The sequence below is a fragment of the Pan troglodytes genome, chromosome 21 (assembly GCF_028858775.2).
Source record: "Pan troglodytes isolate AG18354 chromosome 21, NHGRI_mPanTro3-v2.0_pri, whole genome shotgun sequence".
Lineage (NCBI taxonomy): Eukaryota > Metazoa > Chordata > Mammalia > Primates > Hominidae > Pan > Pan troglodytes.
The window spans coordinates 50,959,970-50,983,457 of record NC_072419.2 but is presented as its reverse complement, the minus strand read 5'-3'; the positions used below and the strand labels follow the sequence as shown (position 1 = coordinate 50,983,457).

Here is a 23,488-nt window from a genome sequence, read left to right as displayed (position 1 = left end):
AGCTCCATGACTCCAGGGCAACTTGTTAATCACTCTGGGTCTCAGTTTACTCATCTCTAAACAGGGAGTATTAGTGGCACTTTCCTTTAGGAATGTCCCAAGGATGACGTGCAGTGGTGTGGACAGAGTGCTTGGCAGAGAGAGCCTTATGTATGGGAGTCCCTCGGTGCACATTCCTCATTCTTGTCCGTGTTCTCCCTGTTTTGGGGAATGTTATCAGAATTTTGCCTGGAAATGTGTTTAGGGTTTATCCTTGCAGAACCAGACCCATGGAAATTCTCAATCTGTGAGAGACCAACAACCATTCTCAAGAGTCAGATAAACTCAGGTTAGACTAGCATCCCACCCCAGCTGTAGACCAGCTTTTAGACAGCTCACTTTCCCGGGTGTTTCCTTATCCCTGAGCTGGAGTTAGTTATATTTGCCATGCAGGGGCTCTGTGAAGGTTACATGGCTCAAACTCAGCATGTGATTCTCAAACTAAGGTTTCTGGAGGGGGTGATACCTGAGATAAGTGTTGGGGGCTGGGCAGCATGGGCCTCTGTGACCAGCAACCGTACCTGGGGTGGGTAATTTACAAACACTGTGTCTGGGAATTGCCCTCATTCTCAGAACCCTCCTGCCCTTCCTTGTCCTGCATCTCCCAGGCTCCCCTTTCTTCCACCTTCCCAGCAGGTTTGACTCATGGGAGGCATAACTGGAAACTGGGGGATAGCAGCAGGCAGAAGCCAGGGCAGGTCTCCCCACCTCCATCTACTGTCTGTTAGGTCTACGAGGCTGTGTCTCCTTAGCGGCTGCAGCTCCCAGCAGACAGCCTTGCCAGGTCCTCATCCTCTGCCTGCTGGTGCCAGCTCTGGGCTCTGCCCTCCCTCTGCCCCTCCACCCCGAGAGCTGGTCTGGTGTTGAATTTCTCCTCTTGCATCACACGGTCCCCTACTTGGCCTCTCAGATGGGTGACTAAGTCCTCTCATTAAATTTCTTTTATTTTATTATGTTGAGTGAAAGACGTCATTCATTATAGAGTACCTGCTGTATGGTTGTATTAATGAGAAGTTCAAGAACACGAAAGCTCACCTATGGTGATAGAAATCAGAGCAGTGGTTGCCTTGGGGAGCAGAGGGATAACTGGGAGGGAGTCAGAGGGAACTCCCTGAGATGATGAAAATGTTTTATACCTTGATTGAGGAGTTGGTTACATGAGCGTGTACGTTTATGAAGACTCGTTAAACCATATGCTTAAAATCTGTATATTTAACTATGGGTAAATTATACCTTAATAAAATTAGTTTAATAAGAAGAAATCCCTGTTTAAATACCAAGAGTGTTTTCTAATTTCCTGCTTGGATCCTAATGGAAATACAGTTTTACTTTTTAAACAAACACAGGTAGACCATGGAGGAAAATGTAAAATTTATGTATTTGGTGTTGGGTGTTTTGTTTTTGTTTTTGTTTTTTGTTTTGTTTTGTTTGTAAACAATAAAACATGAGACTTCGAACAATTTCACCCTTGGGTTAGTTGATTTCAGGCTATGCTCCCCAGTCCCTGGGAGGCAGCCTTCATTCTCCCTGCTCTTCTCTGGTCAAAAACGCTGGGAAGCACTGGTCTGTATAAAGTGCTAGTGCCTAGCACATAGCAGGCGCTCAAGAAATGTTAATTATTGGCTGGGTGCAGTAGCTCACGCCTGTAATCCCAGCACTTTGGGAGGCCGAGGCGGCGGGCGGATCACTTGAGGTCAGGAGTTCGAGACCAGCCTGACCAACATGGCTAAACCCCATCTCTACTAAAAATATATTTAAAAAAAAAAAAAAAGCCGAGCATGGTGGCATGTGCCTATAATCCCAGCTACTCAGGAATCTTGAGGCAGGAGAATCACTTGAACCTGGGAGGCTGCAGTGAGTCGAGATCGTGCTATTGTACTCCAGCTCCAGCCTGGGCAACAAGAGCAAAACTCCATCTCAAAAAAAAAATAAATAAATAAGTTAATTATTATTAATACGAATTGGGTTTCTTGGATCACTCGAAGGCCTGTCTTCTGGCTTTCTTTAAGACCATGTGATTTCACCTTGTGAGGTTCACAGAGAACTCCGCCCCTGAATTCTGCCCCGGATAATGGGAGGGCTTTCTCAGAAAACACAGGCCTGACACACAAGATCACGCATAGGCTTGTATTCAGGAACAATTTTACAAACTCCAGAAAAGGCAGCAGGAGATCCAGAATCTCTGTGTGCCTTCTCTTCATCCTACCCCCAGAAAAATGGCCAGTCCAGCCCAGTACCTGCTGCAGCCTCAATATTAAGGGAATGCTTGTCCCATCTCTTGCCCAGGGGAAGTCGGAGAGAAAGCTCGCCTGTGTGCATGTTTGATATAGGCTGTGTGTGTAGGCAGGGAGTGGGCTAGAGGACCCTGGACACCTTGGCCAGCCTCCTAGGCAGTGAGTTAGAGGAAAGGGGACTAGGTCTTGCACCTCTGCTGTACCTCAGGATCCAGACAGACCAGGCAGCGTGTTAATATTGGTGTTCTGCATGGTGGACCCAAGCTAAAGTGTTGCCTGCAGCCAAGGGCCTGGGCACGGACCATCTTCCATCAGCCCAGGGCCCAGGCACACGGCCACCAGCTGGGGATGGTGGACACCGTGTCCCCATTCCCAGCCCGGCTCTAGAAGGCACTGTTTTGTGGACTGCGACCCCTGGAGGGTGGGCAGGGCCTGGACAGGCACAGGCGGCGCTGGGTCTCCAGTCGGCAGAAGCGGTTCTGGTTGGACACCCGGGTGGCCATGCCCAGCCCACAGGTGGTCGAGCAGGATCCCCAGGCCGTGCTCCATTCTGGGCAGGGGACACCAGGGGGCAGGGAAGAGACAAGGCCAGAAAACTGGGGTCCTAGGGGGGAAAGAACAAGAGTTAGCACTGAGCAGCCAGGGCTCAGCAGCTCAATCAACCCACCTACCAGCGGCCACGGCAATCTTGGTCAAATGGCTCAGCCTCTCTGCATCTCAGTTTCTTGTTATGTAAATTTCTTAACAGTGGATGGCATTGAATAAAATAATGGGCATGAAGTGCCTAGCACAGTACCTGGTACTTGTAAGATTTCTATAAATATTAGTTGTTTGGCAACCAGAGTGTGCTGGTCACGATGGTCCCTCAGTGAACCATGGTTTTCTCGTCTCTTTGGATAAACAGCATTTTACAGGCAGGGGGTGCCCAGCCTGTGTGGAGTGGTGCTTTGGCCCGGTGGCAAGGATGCTAAAGATTCCAGGATTCTTGTGCCAGGAACAAGATGGCAGGTTCACCATGGTCTAGCTTTTTCTCTGCTCCAAGCCTCCCTCTGTGAGTATTTTGGTGTCCTTCCTTCTAGTCTTACACTAGAAGTCCTCAACTAGGGTAATTTTGCCTCCCAGGAAAGGTTTGGCAACATCTGGAGACAGTTTTGGTCATCACAACTGGGGGGATGCTGCTGGTATCTAGTGAGTAGAAGTCAGGGATGCTGCTAAGCACCCCGCAGTGCACAGGAAAAGCCCCCCAACAAATAATTACTTGCCCCAATTGTCACTAGTGCTGAGGTTGAGAAACCCTGATTTCTACCCACATGTGTGTGCTGTGTATGCATGTGTATGAGTAGATATACCCGTATACGTGCATAGGGACACACTTAGTTGAGATCGAGTTGGAAATACACCTTCTTATCCTGCTTTTATCCATAAGGTGAACTCACTGGTGTTTTCCTATGTATTTAAATGGATATATCATATTCCATCACAGGGATAATAACGGCTACCTCTGATATAGTACCATGTGCCAGGCACTGCTACAGCTGCTTGACTTGAACAAACTCAAGTAGTTCTCACAACGCTATGAAGTGGATGCTCTTATTGTCCCCATTTTACAGCTGGAGAAACTGAGACACAGAGAAGTTAAGCAACTTTCTCAGAGTCACACAGCAAAAAGGGGATGGCGGGGCTGTTGCAGATGCCGTGCACCTGACCCATAACACGTGACTACCTCTTGTGGGTGGCAGCAGCATTTATGAAATCAATCCTCCTCTTTTCAGTTGCCTTTTTTAGAAAGTCACATTCATGTGATAATTTTCAAAAAGCAACACAGCAACAACAAAAATCTCTAAAATTGAAGATTTATAGTGGGACGGTGGGAGGTAACTGTCTTTTCTCCATCTCTAGCCCACCCCCGGCCCACATTCCAGAGCAGCCACTTTGCCTCGTTCAGTTTTGAGTTCCTTTTTTAGTAAGCCCAAATAATAATAAATTACTAAATATATTAATATGTATCAATATATTATAAATACGGTAATATTATATATTCTAAGAGCTTAGCTCTATTATATCTCTGAAATGTGAGAATTTGGTTCACATACCCTAACCCACCTTTCCTCTCCCGGCTCTGTCACCCAGTTTTTATTTTTAATTATTTATGGTTTTAAATTACACATCTCAAAGGCAGTGGCTTTTTGTTTATTGGTTTTAAAGAGGGAGGCCTGGTGACCCTCCACTCCTCTTTCTTTTTTCCTCTTTTTGAGATGAAGTTTCGCGCTTGTCGGCCAGGCTGGAGTGCAGTGGTGTGATCTGGGCTCACTGCAACCTCTGCCTCCCGGGTTCAAGCGATTCTCCTGCCTCAGCCTCCCAAGTAGCTGGGACTACGGTGCCCACCACCATGCTAGGCTAATTTTTGAATTTTTAGTAGAGACGGGGTTTTCCCATGTTAGCCAGGCTGGTTTCGAACTCCTAACCTCAGGTGATCCGCCCGTCTTGGCCTCCCAACGTACTGGGATTACAGGGGTGAACCACAGAGCCCGGCCCTCCACTCCTCTTTCTTATCTCCCTCCTCAGCCTCCGCCCCTCCCAGCTTCTGATGTGTCGCTGGGTCCTGGTACCCAGGAAGCCGCGCCCCACCCCACCCCCCAGGTGGCCCTTGGCGCCTCCAGGCAGTCCCGCCCTGACCTGGACCACCGCTGCGCTCACCTTGGGCTGGAAGGGGCTGGGTCCCCAGTCCCCCTCCTTGGCCGCACACCCACTCAGGGCAGCACTTGCCCAGGACCTCGACCCTCCTGGGGTGGGGGCAGTCCCAGCTGGGCAGCCGCACGTCCTCGCTGCACAGCGGCACGCAGGTGAAGCCGCCGTCCTCGCAGCGGCAGCGGATGCTGCAGTGGGGCTGGAAGGTCTCCCCCTCCCGATACAGGCGGCCGTTCACCTCACAGCTGCTGTCGTCCTCTGCCACTGCGGAGGAAAAACCGCACCCCCATCGGTGACCCGCAAAGCGGCACAGCCCTCTCTGCAGAGCTGCCCAGATCCCGCTGCCTGAGGCAGTGGCCTCACAGTAGCTGGGCCCTGCCCAGGACTCCAGCCCAGGATATGCACTTCTCCCCAGCCCTCCACCAGCCTGCTGGGGCACCCTGGATCCCGGCACAGGGATTGCAAGAAGACAGGCCTGGATTGACCCCCCAAACTCTGCCCTTTCTTAGCTGTGAACCTGGGCCAAGTGATTTCACTTCTTCTTGCCTCAGTTTCCACATTTGCAAGCTGGGATATAATGGTACTTATTTTCCAGGGTGGTAGAGACTACTCGGAATGATAGGCGTAATGATCACAACATAAAAGAGACCTTCCATAGGTCCTAGCTACTCTGTTATTATCATTAGTATAGTTACTATATATTAATAACGTTTAAGTATTCTATACACACTGAGATTTCATGCAACAAAGTCGTTGTCCACTTGTGCTGTAGTCATCACTGTCAGGTCAGGGCTTAACTTGCTGGCTATGTGTCTTTGAGTAAGTTACTTAACTTCTCTGAGTGGCCTGAACGACAGCAATGATGAGCTCAGTAATTGTACCTTCAGGTTCCATGGGATGACATGTCTGTACCCGCTAGCACACAGTGCTAGGCATGGCCTAGGTGCTCAGGGAACACTCTTTCAATGAAGCCCTCAAGATATGGGCGTTATTGCCACTTCCTCCACTGGACATGAACTCCTTGAGGGCTGGGGTGGCCAGTGTGCGTCTCTGCACCCTCCGGTGGGCTCAGAGCCTAGGTGCGACACACAGCACTGCAGGAATGCCCCCTGAGTGAATAGCTGGCATAAGCCTTGGCACATGAGAGACCCTGATAAAATAGCCCTACTCCTTATCATTCCAGAGGTATTTACTGTTTCCCGCCTGTGTGCCAACCACTGTGCTCCCAGACAGAAAGAGGACAGTTCCTGCCTCGAGGGACTCATGGGCTTGGGAAAGGGGGACGGGTGTGAGGGCATCATCTCCAAGACAGAATGAAGTAAGAGCACTGGAGAAGTGTGTGAGCTGCTCAGGAAGTGAGACGGGAAACAGCGTGTGTGTGAGACCTGGGTGGCCACTGAGCTACGTCTGGGGAAAGGACTCATTAGCAAACAGGTTCTCCCAGATCTTCTGAGAAAACCTTCCAGTAGGTCTGTACACACGCAGGGGTTTCAGAACCAAAACCACACATACTTAGGTTCCAACTCTGGCTCCCACTTGTGGGGCCTGGGGCAAGTTATTTTGCCTCTCTGAGCCTTGGTACCCGGCTCACAGGGCTGCTGGGGGATTAGATGAGCTAGGGGACTTACAGCATTTTGCCCCAAGCCTGGCACATAGCAGATGCTCAATAAACGGGAGTGGGTTATGCTTCCACGTAGCATCTGCTATGTGCCAGGCTTGGGGCAAAATGCTGTAAGTCCTCTAGCTCACCTAATCCTCCAGCAGGGAAGGCCTTGCTGAGAAATAATGCTGGTAGAGGGAAGAGCCAGTGCAAAGGCCCTGAGGCAGGAGTGTGCCTGGGGTATTTAAGGAACAGCAAGGGGCCAATGTGGCTGGAGCAGAGAGCAGGAGGAGATGAGGTCAGAGAGGAAGCATGAACAAGATCCTGTGGGGCCTTGTAGGCCACTGTGGGGACTTTGGCTTTTCCTCTGAGATGGGAAGCCACCAGAAGGCTTGGGGCAGAGGAGGGAGGTGATCTGGCTTATGACTTCCCAGGAGCTCTCTGACTGCTGTGTTGTGAATAGACCAGGGGCAAGGACAGAAGGAGGGAGATGATTATGGGGCTACTGCAAAATCCAGGCCAATGATGACGGGGCTCAGACCAGAAGGGATGGGAGTGTCGGATGCTGGAAATACACGATGAATTTGCTGGTGGGTGGTATGTGGGAGGTGAGAAAAGAGAGATGTCTAGGCCGGCTGTGGTGGCTCATACCTATAATCCCAGCACTTAGGGAGGCCGAGGCGGGTGGATCACTTGAGGTCAGGAGTTCCAGACCAGCCTGGCCAACATGGTGAAACCCCGTCTCTACTGAAATACTAAAATACAAAAATTAGCGAGGCATGGTGGTGTGTGTCTGTAATCCCAGCTACTTGGGAGGCTGAGGCGTGAGAATCGCTTGAACGCAAGAGATGGGGTTTACAGTGAGCTGAGATCCTGCCACTGCACACCAGCCTGGGTGAAAGAGTGAGACTCCATCTCAAAAAAAAAAAAAAAAAAAGAGAGAGAGAGAGAGAGACCTCTAGAACGACTCCCAGGTCTTGAGTCTGAGCCATGAGAAGGATGGAGGTGCTCTCAACAGACTGGGGAGGCCATTCTGGGGGGCGGAAGATCAGGATCCCGGCACTGGATGCGCTGTTACCACGATGGTGAATCTGCAGCACATCTCACAGCTCAGAGTTGGCCCTTAGAGAAGAGCGTTCAACGAGTAAGTGATAGGAGAGGTTTTTGGCAGCATGTTCCCTGCAAAGCCCTAGACTGAGCCTTTGTGATGTCTTAGCTGGACTCTTTGGGGTTCACCAGTTCCTGGCCTCTAAATTCAGTTTTAATCATTAAACACTGTTGAGCACCCATCATGTTGACAGACCAAGGTGGGAAGTTGCAGGAAGGACCAGGGACCCAAGTACACCTTTGGCCTGCAGGTGTTTGAAGTCTGAATTAAGATGGAATAAGAAAAATCCCTTAATACAGTTATTAACAATCACAGCCTATGTACTAATCAACTGCTGCATGTCAGGCAGTTGAGCAATGGAGCTTGTGGAGCCAGCTCCCTGAGTTCAAATCTCAGCTCTGCCGCTTATGAGCTGTGTGACCTTGGGCGAATTGCTTAGCCTCTCTGTACCCCTTTTTTCCATTTATAAGAGAAGGGTACCTACCTCATGTGGTTGTGAGATTAAATGAGTTTATATTTGTGAAACCCTCAGTGTCTTACACATGGTAAGGGCTGTGCAAGTGTAAAATAAACTCTGTGGGTGCTGTTTACACGTGTCACAGCAAATGTAAATAACAGCTTTGTAAGCGAAGTGTTACTTATCTCAATTGTTCTTCAGATACATTTCATAAGCAATCATCCCTCAGTCTGTGTAACGAATCACCCTCCTTATCCTTACAATACTTGTAAATAAAGCATTTCACATGGAGTTATTACTTTTTTTTTTTTTTTTTTGGAGATAGGGTTTGGTCTGTTGCCCGGGCTGGAATGTAGTGGCGCAACCACGGCTCACTGCAGCCTCAAACACCCAGGCTCAAGCGAGCCTCTCACCTCAGCCTCTCAAGTAGCTGGGACCACAGGCATGTGCCACCACACCCAGCTAATTTTTTTTTTTTTTTTTTTTTTTTTTTTTGATGGAGAGAGGATCTTACTATGTTGCCAAGGCTGGACTAGAACTCCTGGGCTCAAGTGGTCGTCCCGCCTCAGTCTCCCAAACTGATAGGATTATAGGCATGAGCCACTGTGCCTGGCCTGTTGTTTTTTAACAAGGCTTTTCCTACAGATGAATTCATTATCAATGATTCATGAGCTTCTCTCTCTCTCTCTTTCGTTCTTATTTTTATAAAAGTGTGACATGCACATAGATGAAAGAGGTAAATTGTTCTACAAGGCTTATTATTAAAAAAGAAAAAAGAAGAACAATCTCTTGCCTCTTTGCATTTCTCTAAAGTGATGGTTCCCAACTGGAGATTTTGCCCCCTGGGGAAATTTGGCACTGTCTGAAGACAGACTGTCATGACTTGGGGGATGGGGCGTGCTGCTGGCATACAGTGGGTGGAGTTCAGGGATGCTGCTAGAAGTCTTACCATGCACAGGACAGCCCTCCCACAACAACTAATTCTCTGGCACCCAGTCACTGGAGCCAGCTTGCAAAGCCCTGCCCCAAAGCATCAGAGAATACCAAGGCCTAGAAGAGTGGTGAGGAATGTCACATGCTCGGGTGACTGCTGAATACATGGCAAACCCAGGATCCCAGCAGTGCTCCGAGGGCCCCCACTATGGGAGAAGACAGAATAAAATATTCCTTAGAGCCCGTTGGATCTGGTCCCGTGCCGTGTGACATGAAGCATGTCCCTTAATGCTGGTGAACCTGTTTCCTCCTTCATAAAATAGGTCTGAAAGTACTTCCCATCATAGGGTTATTGTGAGGATGATGTGACTTGTGTAGTAAGTGCTTAGCACAGTTCTGGACACATGTTATGCCCTAAAAGGTTGCACTTTTATTTTCCCCAAAGTGTTGTAAGGATCCTGAGAAGGGAGTGGTGGCATCTGGTTTGAAGAATCTGGGAGGGCTTCTCAGGGGAGAAGCTGTTTGAACTTGGCTTTGAAAGTTGGCAATGATTTGGACAGGTAGGGATGGGGAAAGGTTATTGGGGTAGTGAGATGGTTTAAGCAGAGGCCAAGAAGGGAGAGGAGGGAGTGGGGAGTGGGCTTTGGGACACCAAGTTCAGCTGGAATGGACGGGATACCTGAAGTGAGCACCCAAGGAGGTACAGAGAGGAGGGCTGCACTTTGATCCAGGACACCACGGCCTTGACCTCCCGCTCACACCCACCCCCACTCAGTCCTGCAAACCTGCTTACAGAGGCACAGGGCCCCCCGGCCACCGGGTCCTGCCCCGGGCTGGCAGACCAGGCCCTGGCTGGCGTCGCAGACGTGGAGTTGGTCGCAGGGCTCCCCCAGCCGCCGTGCACATACCCGGCAGCAGCCACAGCCATCCAACACCAGGGGTACTCCCAGCGGGCATCGGGGAGGTGGCCAGGGGCAGGTACATGGTGTCGGGCACAGCTGGGTACGCACCTGAAGAGACAGAGACCTCACTCAGCCACGGGCTTTCGAGGTGGACAGTGAGACCCTCACAACCAGCCACTTCTCTGCCAGGCTGGGTAGTGTGGTGTCCACACCTTAGCCTCAGAGCCATGCAGACCTGGCCTCAAAGGCCAGTAGTCCCACAACATGCCCTAAGAGGCAGTATGGCATGTAGTTATGGGCAAGGACTCTGGACTAGAGTTCCAGTTCTTTATTTTTTATTTTTATTTTTGGAGTCAGAGTCTGGCTCTGTTGCCCAGGCTGGAGTGCAGTGGCGCGATCCCAGCCTCACTGCAACCTCCGCCTCCTGGGTTCAAGCGACTCTCGTGCCTCAGCCTCCCGAGTAGCTGGGACTACAGGCGCCCACCACCATGCCTGGCAATTTTTGTATTTTTAATAGAGATGGGGTTTCACCATGTTACCCAGGCTGGTCTTGAAATCCTGAGCTCAGGCAATCCGCCCGCCTCGGCCTCCCAAAGTGCTGGGATTATAGGCATGAGCCACTGCACCTGGCTAGACTTCCAGTTCTAATTCTGCCCCTTATTAGCTGAGTGACCTTGAGGAAGTTACTTAAGCTCTCTGAGCCTCAGTTTCCTCAAAGTATCTAACTCAGAGGATTGCTCTGAGGAGTACATGAAATGCTGCACAGCAAACCCTCAGCACAGGGCCTGGCATGCAGTAGGCGCTCACTGCACTTAGCTTTGATGATCCTTGTTGTTAATGGTGGCAGAGGGCTCAGCCCCAGCCCTCTGGGAGCTTACAGAAGGGCAAAAGCAACAAGTCAAGGATGAAAATGGTAGGGTCTGGTACATTTTCCAGCCTACGGATACTTATCTTAGGACTGAATAAATCGAACCATATCATGGATGTTTTTGGCCTTTCGATCCATTCAGCATGTGTCCCAGCTCTGGAGGTACATCACATCAGCCAGGAGACTTGGGAAAATACAGACCCCCAACCCACTCTGGGGCTTACAAAATCAGAAGTCCCAGAGTCAGGGACCTGGAATCTTTATTTTTAACAAGCTGTCCAGTGGCTTCTGAAGCTCAGCTAGGTTTTCAGCACCTCTGCCCCAGTCTAACCTCCTCCCCCTGCCAGGTACGGATGGGGAAACTGAGCTCCAGAGAGGGACAGGGACTTAGCACACGTCAGTGTGTTCGATTCAGGGCTGGGGGCGTCCCCGGTCCTGCTTCCCAAGTGAGGACTCAGGGACACGGGATGGGGGTAGACTGTGTCCGTAAGCCAGGGACCCACTCCCCAGTGACAGGATCAGGGTATCAGCCCATGTGGCCTGCCTGACCCTCGCCACCCACATCAGAGAAACAACCAAACCATACAGCAGGTGCCGTGAGCTCCCTGTCTGCCCATTTGAAGGTGGGGACCAAGAAGGAAGTATAATTCAAGATGCTTCCAGTGGCCCCATCTTTGGGGGGCCAAGTTTGAGTTTAGTAGGATCCTTAGGGGATGAGGGTTTCATCTAGAGGAAGGGAGGCTTGCAGTTTATAATGATGGAATTAATGACCTCATATCTCCTGTGCAGCCCCAAAGCAGGCAATGACCCCTTTGCTCTGCCTCACCCTCTGCCCCGCCCAGTGCCCCCGCTACCTACAATCCTGCAAACCTGCTTTCAGTTCCCGGCAACTCCCACGCCAGCCACTAGGAGCCATTGCAAACTGGCTGACCAGCCTCTGATGGGGGCCACAAAGTAGGAGGTGATCACAGCCCCCACTGAGACAGCACTGAGTAGCAGATGGACACACGGAGCTAGGTGTCTGGCTGCCTCACAAGGGAGTGGGTCCCATCGCTGCAGGCTGTTCAGATTCTAGAGACGATGGCCTAGCCTCGCCCCTCAAGGTGTGGTCTGAACTAGCAGCAGCAGCGTCATCTGGGAGCTTGTCAGAGAGGCAGCATCTGGAGCCCCTCTATAAATCCGAAGCTGAATTTTTATATAATAAATCCGAATCTGCATTTTCTTTTCTTTTTCTTTTCTTTTTTTTTTTGAGATGGAGTCTTGCTCTGTCACCTAGGCTGGAGTGCAGTGGCACGATCTCGACTCACTGCAACCTTCGCCTCCCAGGTTCAAGCAATTCTTGGGAGGCCTCAGCCTCCCAAGTAGCTAGGATTACAGGTGCATGCCACCATGCCCAGCTAATTTTTTGTATTTTTAGTAGAGATGGGGTTTCACCATGCTGGCCAGGCTGGTCTCAAACTCCTGACCTCATGATCCACCCACCTCGGCCTCCCAAAGTGCTGGGATTACAGGCATGAGCCACCACGCCCAGCCCGAATCTGCATTTTCATAAATCCACAGGTGATTCACATAGAAACTGTCTGGGCATTTGGGTTCCCTTCTAAGTCAGAGGTTCAGCTCCCTTGGCTTGTGGGCAATGGAGGGAGGACTGTCAGAAGTGACTCTCAGGTCCCTCCCACCTGAAAACAGGAGTGCCAGGAAATAGACCAGCAGCTGTGCACCTTGGCTCCCACTGTGGACCCCTCTACTGGCCATGCTTGTCAGGGGGCAGGACTCTGTAGGCCCCGATACCCAGGAGAGGCTATTAATGATATCAACTATTCTAGTGTACGATTATCTCATGTGATAACATATGTATGTCATGTGCCAAGTGCTGTTGTCTCATTTACCCCTCCAATGTGAGGTGCCATCATTATGCCCATTTTAAAGATGAGAAAACTGGAGCTCAAAGCGTGTAGTAACACAGCCAGTAAGAGACAGAATCAGGATTGACATCCAAGTTCAAGTTGACATCCAAGGCCCAAACTCAAGTTGTCCCATTGTGCCTCAGTTTCCCCAGGGCCTTGCTGTGATATCTGGTGGGGGGGGGGCAAGGCTCATGATATCTTGGGCAGGAGCACTGGGCATGGAGTTTTTTGGGCAAGAGTTGAGATTCAAGTTCTGCCAGTGACTTGCTACGTGACTGAACACGTGGACAAACGGCTTTGGAAGGTGGAGGTGAAGCTCAGTTTTCTCCTCTGTAAATTGGAGTAGAGACAACCTGTTTCTGAGTGATGATGGAGATTAAATGAGGTTCTGGCCAGTCCTTGATCGATGTGATTTTGCTTGTGTCCAAGTGTCTGCCTCCTGCCCCGGTCCACAGCCAGGAGCCCCGGAGCCAACGGCCAGCCTGGAAGACTTAGAGTTCTCCCTCTGAGGGTTGCTGCGGCTTTCCATGTCGTGGTGACTAAGTCCCTGTGTTTCTGTGCAGTCCCTGCTTCCTGGGACCAGGGAAGAATGGTCCCGTAAGTCTCACCCTAATGGCAAGTCTAGGACAGCTTTACTTTGTTCTCGTATAATCCTGGGCCCCTTCTCCCTCCTAGAGCCCCAAGTCCCCTATTCCAACTACCCAAGCCACCCACACTGGCATCATGTCCTACCCATCCCCTTTGGAAGAACAAACAGCAGGACAGGATGCCAGCGTGGTTCTCAGGCTTCCCAGGCATGAAGACTTGGAGCCTGAGGGAGAGAAGCTCCTGCCCGTGCTCCTCAAAGGAGCATGAAAATACAGTGAGATCGTGGCTTGTGGTGGGGCCGATTCCATGGCTCTGGGAACTCAGCATTTGCCGAGGGGATGACAAGGCTTAGCAGCTGTGGCCTTGGTCCAGTTTGGGCTTGGGGAGGCACAGACTGGAGTGCTTCTCCCCCTACATCCATGTCATTCTGGGCTCCACCATGGCTCTCCTCTATTGCTCTGACCTTTCTTTGCTGTGTGGCTTTGGGCAAGTTGCTTACCCTTTCTGAGCCTCACTTGACTGAAAACTGGGGTTGCAAGTTGCTTACCCTTTCTGAGCCTCACTTAACTGAAAATTCCTTATGGGATTGTTGTGCATGTTAGACAAGGTAGATGTCCCACAGGCTCTTTGGTGAATGTCCCATGCAGCATTTGGGGATAAGGCCATTACTCCACAGAGGTGTCTCCTGTCCCCCTCTAGCTAGGGCGGGCGGGTCACTCACTGCCTAAGAGTCCAACAGCATTGATACCCTTGCAGAATGAACCTTCCAATCAGCTAGGCATCCATCCAAATGCTGGCTCAGAGTTAGGCCGAGCATGTCATGTCTTGCGTGCCCCCATTCATAATGAGGATACATTAAAGTCCTCTTGAATTTGCCTGGTAAGTTTGATGAATGATCATGAATGGTCTTCACAGAGGCCTCACAAACTGTATACCCTTCACCTGGGAAGATGCTGAGGCCCAGAGAAGGCAAGACACATATCTGAGGTCACACAGCAGGGCTGGCCGGAGGCAGCTCTGAGTTCCAGGGAGAGAAGCCCTGCTTAGGCATGGGGGCCAGACTGTGCCCAATGTGGGGCCCTGGAGGAATTCTGCCAAGGGGGTCCTTGGCTGTGATTTTACATCCCCACCCCCTCCACACCCAAATAGTCAGCAGTGCATTCCAGGGCCCGGGCCTCCTTACCTTTGAGAGGAGGCAGAGGAGGGAGAAGGCCAGGAGGTGGGTCTTCGGTGTGCCTCTCATGTCCCCTGCAGAGCCAGCTTTGAGCCTGGGAGGCGGACCTGTGAGTCTTTATGTTCCGGCAGCTGTGAGGTCACTCCCAGGCACACACAGGCACACGCACGCGCACGCGCGTGCACACACACACACACACACACTAGCTTTTTCATTCCTTGCTTCGCTTCCCATCCTCATGGCTCAAATGATGAGCCCATTTACCTGAAGGTGAAACTGTGAAGGCCACCAAGGGGGTGCCTGTCCGTGTGTGTGTGTGTGTGTGTGTATGTGTGTGTGTGTGCGTGTGTGTGTGTGTGAAAGCCTCAGCCAGTGCCAGCACCAAGAGCCTGTGACAGCTTGCAGGGGCCTCTCCAGCTCCTTCCAGCCCAAGAGGGTCCTAGCCCTGCTGTAGTTGTGAAGCCCTATTCCAGACCCCCTGTCCGAACCCCAGCGGGGCTGCAGATACCGGAAGCATTCAGTAAACACCCCCTTTGCAGAGCTGACCCAAGGTCTCCTAAGCTCCGTGGCCCTGACTCTGGGTAGCCGCGGCCCAGCCTGCGGTTTCTGGCAGGCAGATTGGCAGCCACCCAGAGGTGGGTGTGACCCAGAGCAAAACTTCCCTGGGCGGCCTGTTTGCTCTTGGCAATAAGGGGCCTCCCTTGGCCTGCCTCCCGGCTCTGGAAGGGGGCCCGTGGTGGGCGAGTCCGGGCAGGCTGGACCTACTATGTGCCAGCGCTTGCTGGGCACCGCTAGATGATGGGGTCAAGCCAAATCCATTTGGTTTCATTTGGCCGCCTCTGAGTTCGCCTCTGCAGGAGCTGGGGGCACAATACTGACCTGAGGACAAGGCCCAGAGAGGGAGAAAACAGAGGGAAAACAGGTGGAAGTTCAGGAATACCAGGCAAGGTCCCTTGCTCAGACCAAGAGTGAGGGACACTTTCTGATGGAGGTGCCATTTCAGAAAGCCAAGAAAAGAGAGGGTGAGAGAGGGCAGAGTGTTCCAGGCCAAGGGAACAGTACGTACCAACGCCTAGATGTCGGACATAGTATGATAGCCTGCTTATTCTGGGAGCCAAAGCGCCTGGTATGAGCGGAGCCTTCTGTGCAACGGGAAATGGTGATGTCTGTGAAGGGTGAGACACACAAGTTCACATCACCAAGATTTGGGGACATCTACTATGTGCCAGCCATGGGGGCGGGGGACGGAAAGACATGGGCTTTGTTTGTAGAATTTGGCAAAGATAAAAGAGGTGATGTCAAGGGCTGTCTGGGGCCCCCATTACCTCCACCAGTAGTAGTCCAAACCTCAAAGTGATCTAGCTGGATAGCAGAGGTTCCAGAATGGGCGATTGGTGAGGAAGAAGTGTGACTTGATATAGTGGCAAGACGGGGATTGTGAGCATGGAGGAGATTCCCCACGGGTGCTGTCCCATCGGAAGAGGCAATGGAAACGGAAGGTGAAGATGAAAATGTGGGATTTGATTATTTATGGCAGGAAGAGGTGGCCAGGGTGGAGATGGGGGTCTGGAAACTTGGAGGAAAAGAAACAGAAGGGATCTTTTAAATTTTGTTTTATTTTTTGGGATTCTTGTGGAAATGCTAATGTTTTAGTCAGAAGCATGCCTAGAATAATTTACATCCACAGTGGATCATTTTTAACACCCCTCTTCCTTCATAGTACAAAATTATTTTCAGTAATAATCATGAAACAAAACAAATATTTTTCATGTATGAATTAAAATTTGCACTTACCAAACAAAATCATTACCATTCACAGTTCACACTGTTTTACTCTTTTAAAAACTGTAAATACAAATCAAAACTCCAAGTAGTTTCGTAAAATGACAAAATTGAAATACTCTTATCGTCATCTTTCCCATCACTCTGCGTTCATAGTTGATTTCACTCTACTGTTTAAACGCAGAAATACAGCTGGGCCGGTGGCTCACGTCTGTAATTTGGGAGGCCAAAGTGGGAGAACCACCTGAGGTCAGGAGTTCAAGGCCAGCCTGGCCAACATGGTGAAACCCGTCCCTACTAAAAAAAAAAATACAAAAATTAGCCGGACGTGGTGGGTGCACACCTATAGTCCCAAGTACTCAGGAGGCTGAGGCAGGAGAATTGCTTGAACCCGGGAGGTGGAGGTGGCAGTGAACCGACATCTTGCCGCTGCACTCCAGCCTGGGCGACAGAGAGAGACTCTGTCACACACACAAAATAATAATAAAAATAAATGCAGAAATATGAATGCTGGACGGTGGAGACAGGAATGCATTCAAAGCAAGCTTGGAAGATTCCAGAGTTGCGAGGAGCTTACTCTCAACTGATGTTTGTTCCTGAGACCACATGCTCTGGGGGCAACTATAGGATTCTTAAAGTTCTCCAAGTCAAGTTGACTTCCATGTAGAATATGTTTATTAAAGGATAAGAATAAAAATGTGCTGATTTGAAGCTTTACATATACATTATTAAACCTCAACAGTTACTGCACCAATTGTTAGAACTTAGATCAATAAAGGATATTTTCAGGACAAAGTATTTTACCACTGAAATTATTTAGATCTGCCATTGCACAGTGATCATAAAAGCAGACTGACTTCTCATCAGTTTTATTTTATCTTTAAATTCTGTAGGCCCCCCACCCCTTATTGCCTGCATCCAGGGAAGGTCACTCCGACCTTCCTGTCCTCCCTAGGCCACTGATATTAATAAAAATAAAAGCAATTGTGTATAGCACCCAGCAAGATCCAGCCCTTGTGCTAAGCACTGTTTATAAAAAGCAGCATTTCTAATCCTCATGATCCACATCTCAATTGAAAAAAGTGAGGTTCAGAAAGGTTAAGTAACTTGCCTAAAGCTACACAGCTAGAAAACAGAGCCAGGTTTTCAGTGCAGGTCCATATGACTCCAACACCCAAGTTTCAGTTTTTGATGCTGTTTATTTCTGCTACTGTCCATAGAGCTCTCTGTGATAATGTTTTTTAAGTTGAGAGGTAATGTATATACAGAAAAGTGCTTAAAGTGCACTAATATGAAGTGTAGAGTTTGACAACTCTCCTTCTTTCTTTCTTTCTTCCTTTCTTCCTTCCTTCCTTCCTTTCTTTCTTTCTTTCTTTCTTTCTTTCTTTCTTTCTTTCCTTTCTTTCTTTCTTTCTTTCTTTCTTTTTTTTGAGACAGAGTATCACTCTGTCTCCCAGGCTAGAGTGCAATGGCATGAACATGGCTCACTGCAGCCTCAGCCTCCTGGGTTCAAGGGATCCTCCCTCTTCAACCTTCTGAGTAGCTGGTGGCATGAGGCAGCATGTTTGGCTAATTTTGACTCTTGACATATGTATATACATGACTGTATATACCCATGTGATAATCACCCAGGTCAAGCTACACTTCCAGAAGGTTCCTTATGCCCCTTCCAAGACTCTACCCTCTGTCCCCCAGGTACCCACTATTCTGACCTCTGTGGCCACTGATTAGTTGTTCCTGAGAGGAACAGTTTTAAGCCACTTCTATCCCTGAGGCAAGAAGGAAGACGGGAGAAATGAGGAGGTGTGAGGAAGAGAGTTGGAGGGAGACATGCTGGTCCCAGCCATGTCCATAGCAGAGGAAGGAGACCTTGACGATGAGGAGGTGAGGTGGGCCATGGGTGCCACGTATGGTGAAGAAGGCAGGGCCATACGGGGCAGGGAGGTGGCAAGAACGAGGCAGAGTGCTATGCCCACCTAGGGCCCTCTGAGTCAGAGCATGGATTTTTCTTGGAACTTTTTCTCTCTGATAACTGAGGATGGGAAAATGTGGGCAGTAGGGGCCCTGGGGCCTGGCCAGATCAGGAAGCAGGCGTCATCATCAAGGGTGTTTGGTGATGAAGTGTGAGGGATGGAGCTTGCACACACAGTTCAGCATGAGTGGGTGTGGCAGGAGCGGTGGGAGCTGCCACTTTGCTGATTGGTTTGCTGCGGTTCAGCCCTCCCTTCAAACTGTCCAATTTTGGCACCAGAGGGATATAAGCATCCAGGGAACCCATGAGTCTTTTGGCTGCAGCCACAGCCCCCACACAAGGGCCCAGGGTGAGTGTGGCTGTCCTTTGCTTTCCCAGGAGGAAACACAAGCTCAGAAGTCAACAGGTCCGAGCTTCAAATCCCGGCTCCCGCTACCGACTTACAGGGCTGGGACCAGGGTGAGGTGACAGAGGCATGTCGGGTGTAACATTTAGGGAGGCTCTCATTCTCAGCTGCTGACCTTGCACTTGCACAACCCCAAGAGTGAGCACCTCGTTCAGAATGAGGTACCCAGGTCACACAGGAGTTCATGGTAGGAACTCAGTCAATGTTGGTTGATGGCTAAATGACAATTTCCGTAAGACTGTGCTGAGATCACAAACTAATGCCCACATCTCAGTGGCTTAACCCAGTGAAGCTAATTTCTTGCTCGTGAATGGTCCAAAGTGGGCCGGGCACATCCTGTAGCTCCTCCCTACTCAAGTGTGTGGTCCAAGGACCGATGGCATCAGCATCAGCTGGTTGCATGTTGGAAATGCAGACTCCCAGACCCCACTATCAGGATCTGCATTTTAATAAGACCCCCAGGTGATTTGCATGCACATTACAGTTTGTGAATCCCTGTTCTAGACCGGTGGCCTCCAAGGTCACCTTGGCAGGAAAAAAGAGGGATGGAGAAGCCACATCATCACTTCTACTCACATCTTATTAGTCAGAGCTAGCCACATGGCCCCAACTTAACTGCAAGGAAGGCGGGGAAATACCATCATTCCATGTGTATCAATGAAGGAGAACCAGAGTGAGGGACATCTAGGTAATATTCTTTGCCGCAGGTACCTTGGCATCTGGGACACACACTTTTGCTTCTCTGGGTCTCAGTTTCTCCATCTGTTAAAAAAAATAAAAATAAAAGCAGCCTGCATGCTCTTCCAGGCCTGGGCCAGGCTGAACATTTTTAGCGTCTAAGAAATGCATCTGGCCGTGCGCGGTGGCTCACGCCTGTCATCCCAGCACTTTGGGAGGCCGAGGCAGGCGGATCACTTGAGGTCAGGAGTTCGTGACCAGCCTGGACAACATGGCAAAACCTTGTCTCTACTAAAAATACAAAAATTAGCTGGGCGTGGTGGCCCGTATCTGTAATCTCAGCTACTCAGGAGGCTGAGGCAGGAGAATTGCTTGAAACCGGGAGGCAGAGGATGCGGTGAGCCCAGATCGCGCCACTGTACTCCAGCCTGGGCCACAGAGTGAGACTCCATCTCAAAAAAAAAAAAAAAATGCATCTGAAAAGTGAAACTTACGAAACATCACCATCAAGGTACAGCATATGGAAGCCACAAGTAAATATCTGCGGTTGAAAGCCCTTTGCAGTTTGTCAGCTCCCAAGGTGTGTGCCCGCTTTCCCGCTTACGGCCTCTACCCCATGCCAAGTCCCAAGCCGACGCTGGGGAGGTGGAGCTCACAGGTGTGACATTAGGTAGTGGGGACAGAGAAATCCAAAACAGATCTTGACCCCAGCAGGGCTGGAAGTGAGGAGGGGCAGTGCTGTAGTGGCTGGATGTACCAGGGTGTGAGGGGACACCTGTACCATGGGAAGGTCAACAGTCAGGTGAAAATCCCAACTCCGCTGCTAATTTGCTTTGTGGCTGTGTGTAAATTCCCTCACTTCTCTGGACCTCAGTGCCCCAGTTTCGTGTTTTGGAGACTGAGATCTGTGACAGAGCCTGATCAATGCGCATTCCAATATCCTTCTTCCCTCCTCCCTCAGTCACCAAACGCTGATTTTTTGTTTGGGGTGGCGATGCACTCAGCTTTGCAGGAGGCAGGGCCACGGGATAGGTTCCAGCACGGAGATACAAGCAGGAGTGTTGTGTGCCGATTCTGGAAAGGCTCCTTAAAAGGAAGGGCTTCCCTTTGGTGACTCCACCACCACTCATTGCTCCCTCCTGCTTCCAGTCAGTAATACGGACGTGATGGTGGAGTTCTGCAGCCATCTTGGACCATGAGGGTACCCTGAGGATGGACTTCGTGTGCAGAAGAGGGCGAAGGAGAAATAAAGGAACTCAGATCCCTGATGACACCCAGAGCTGCCAAATGCACCCTACATGTAGATTTCATTCATGTGATTAGAAACATAATAATGTGTGTGTGTGTGTGTGTGTGTGGTGTGTAGAGACATAATGTTTTATATATATACGCTATTTTTATACTTATGTATATATATACCTTTATTTATTTATTTATTTTGAGACAGAATCTCGCTCTGTTGCCTAGGCTCGAGTGCAGTGGCGCAATTACGGCTCACTGCAGCCTCCACCTCCTGGAATCAAGCAGTTCTCCCACCTTAGCCCCCTTAGTAGCTGGGACTACAGGTGTGTGCCACCATGCCCGGTTAAATGTTTTTTAAAAAAATTTTGGCAATATGTTGCCCAGGCTGGTCTTGAACTCCTGAGCTTAAGCAATCCTCCCACCTCGGCCTCCCAAAGTGCTGGGATTACAGGCGTGAGCCACCATAGCCAGCTGTGCTTTTAAAATGTGTGCATGTGTGTATATCTATATGTATATATATTTTATATATAATATATTTATATGTATATATTATTTTAAAACCTTTCTATTTAAGTCAAAATTATGTTGTGTTTTTCTGGTTAGTTATTGCTGATGTAAAAGTGTCATTGATTTTTGTTGCTGACTGTGTATCTGGCAACCTTGCTGAACTCTCTTATTTGTTCTAATATTTTGTCAGTTTATTTGGTTGGTTTTTCAAGGTAGATGATCACACCATCTACAAACAATGACGGTTTTATCTCTTCCCTTCCAATAATTACACCTCTTATTTTCTTTCCTTGTAGCTCAGCCCAGCTCTCCAGCTCTATGTATTAAACAGTAGCAGTAATAACTAGCATTCTTGCCTTGTTCCTCACCTTAAAAGGCATGTATTATATAAAAATTTTCTCCACTAGCAATATTTTCTGTAGGTTTTTGGTATTAAAAATCCCTACTAAATTAAGGAACTTCTCTCATGCTCCTAGTTTGCTAAGAATTTTTAAAAATCATAAATACATAAAGACCTTATCAAAACCTTTTTCTGCATCAGCTGACATCGTTGGATTTTTCCTTTTGATTGAATGATGTAGTGAGTTACACTGGTGGATTTTCAGATGTGGATACTTTTCTGGGATAAACCCTTCCTGACGGTGATGTAGTATCATTATTTTAACTCTGCTAGACTCAGTCAGGAAAGATTTTGTTTAGTGTGTTCCTATCCATATTCATAAGTGAAATGGACCTATACTTTCCTTTGTGGTATTGTCTTATCTGGCCTTTATAATCAAGACAACACTTTTAAAATAAGCTAGGTTGGTTTTTTTTTCTTTTGTTTTCTTTTTAAGCAACTTGCATATGATAGGAATTAATTGTTTCTAAAAAGTTTCTGCAGGCTGGGCACGGTGGCTCACACCTGTAATCCCAGCACTTTGGGAGGCCTAGATAGGTGGATCGTTTGAGTCCAGGAGTTTAAGACCAGCCTGGGCAACATAGCAAAACCCCATCTCTACTAAAAATACAAAAATTAGCTGGGTGTGGTGGTGCATGCCTGTAGTTCCAGCTACGTGAGGGGCTGAGGCAGGAGGATACCTGAGCCTTGGGAAGCAGAGGTTGCAGTGAGCCAGGATTGGGCCACTACACCCTAGCCCGGGAGACAGAATGAGACCTTGTCTCAAAAAAAAAAAAAAAAAAAAAGGTTCAGCAGTACTTACCCATGAGAACATCTAGGCTGATTTTTAGGGGAGTGGGAGGGCTTTGACACCATTACAGTTTCTGTAATACTGATTGACCTATTGAAATTCTCTATTTCTTCTTGGGCCAATCTTTTGACATTTTATACCTTTCTATTAATTTCTCCATTTCCCAGAATTTTCAAATTTGTAAGCATCATAAATACAAAAGGACCTTATCAAAAAATTTTTCCACATCAATTGACATCGTAGATTTTCCTTTGGATCTAATGATGTAGTGAATTACACTGGTGGATTTTCTGGAATGTTTTTCCGGGATAAACGCTTCCTGATGGTGATGTGGTGTCATTATTTTAACTCTGCTGAATTCAGTCAGCAAATATTTTTTTAGTGTTTTTCTATCTATATATTCATAAGTGAAATGGGCCTATAATTTTCTTTTTTGTATTGTTCATAACAGCTCTTAAATTAACTTCAAATTCCTTGGTCAACGTTGTTCCCCCTTTTTACTTGGCATTTGATTTTACTCCCTTGCCTCATACTTCTTTCATCCTGATCAATGTCATCAGGATTCTCTACCTCATGTTGATTTCATCCTAGACATGGCTTCTGGTTCTGTTCGTCTTCTGCAGTCTTCCTTTGTTCTCCAATTCATTGATTTGTTCCCAGAAGCTTTTCTGTTAAACGCAGCTGAGCCTTTCTTTGGCTCTTAATGACTCTGAGTAGTTCCATGTCTTCAGCGAGGTTACATACTTCATGGAAGCCTCATAGAAGGCCCAGCAAATAGCCCTGGCTCGCCCGAGGCTGGGCTGCTGCCCCTAGACTTGAGGTTCCATTTCTCCAAGGCTGGCTAGCCCACGCTGCCCCTGCCTTTGCCATGGTGGGAGGGGTGAAGAGGAAAGTGCTGAGTGCTGCCTGCTCAGCTGGCTTGCAAATGTCCAGCCCCCAGGCACCTCCCTATGACCTCTTCTCACCACATATTCCCTGGTTTGGGCAGGAATTCAGAGGTCTGCTCCTGGCCCTGAGCTCCCAGGTGCCATGCAATGGCTCCCCTGGGGCAGCTGTGGGGCTTGAACAGTTTAATGCTTGGCTCCAGTCTGAGCTGGCAAGGATGAGCGTGCAGGGACTAATACGGTCCTCACTAAGGCTAGGATGGAATGTGCAGCTCACAGCACACACATGTGACTGCCTCCTCTGCACACGGCAGCACACACCAGTCCCA

At 49.2% G+C, this 23,488-nt stretch overlaps 1 protein-coding gene, 1 long non-coding RNA gene and 1 pseudogene across 6 annotated transcripts in view; 1 reads left to right on the top strand and 2 right to left on the bottom strand.

The window, feature by feature from the left end:
* The window catches only part of LOC100612711 (uncharacterized), an 85,831-nt gene that overhangs the window by 9,169 nt on the left and 53,174 nt on the right, over positions 1-23,488 (top strand). The window lies entirely within an intron of this gene.
* On the bottom strand, positions 1,399-2,525 carry LOC104003594 (uncharacterized; annotated as a pseudogene).
* Positions 2,153-15,077, bottom strand: CCN5 (cellular communication network factor 5). The gene is made up of 5 exons (XM_009437287.4): positions 14,763-15,077; positions 14,508-14,592; positions 9,853-10,069; positions 4,971-5,225; positions 2,153-2,877 (listed from the first exon to the last, which is right to left on the bottom strand). The coding sequence occupies exons 2-5, from the start codon at positions 14,565-14,567 to the stop codon at positions 2,657-2,659; spliced, it is 753 nt and encodes a 250-aa protein (XP_009435562.1). The 5' UTR covers positions 14,568-14,592; positions 14,763-15,077; the 3' UTR covers positions 2,153-2,656.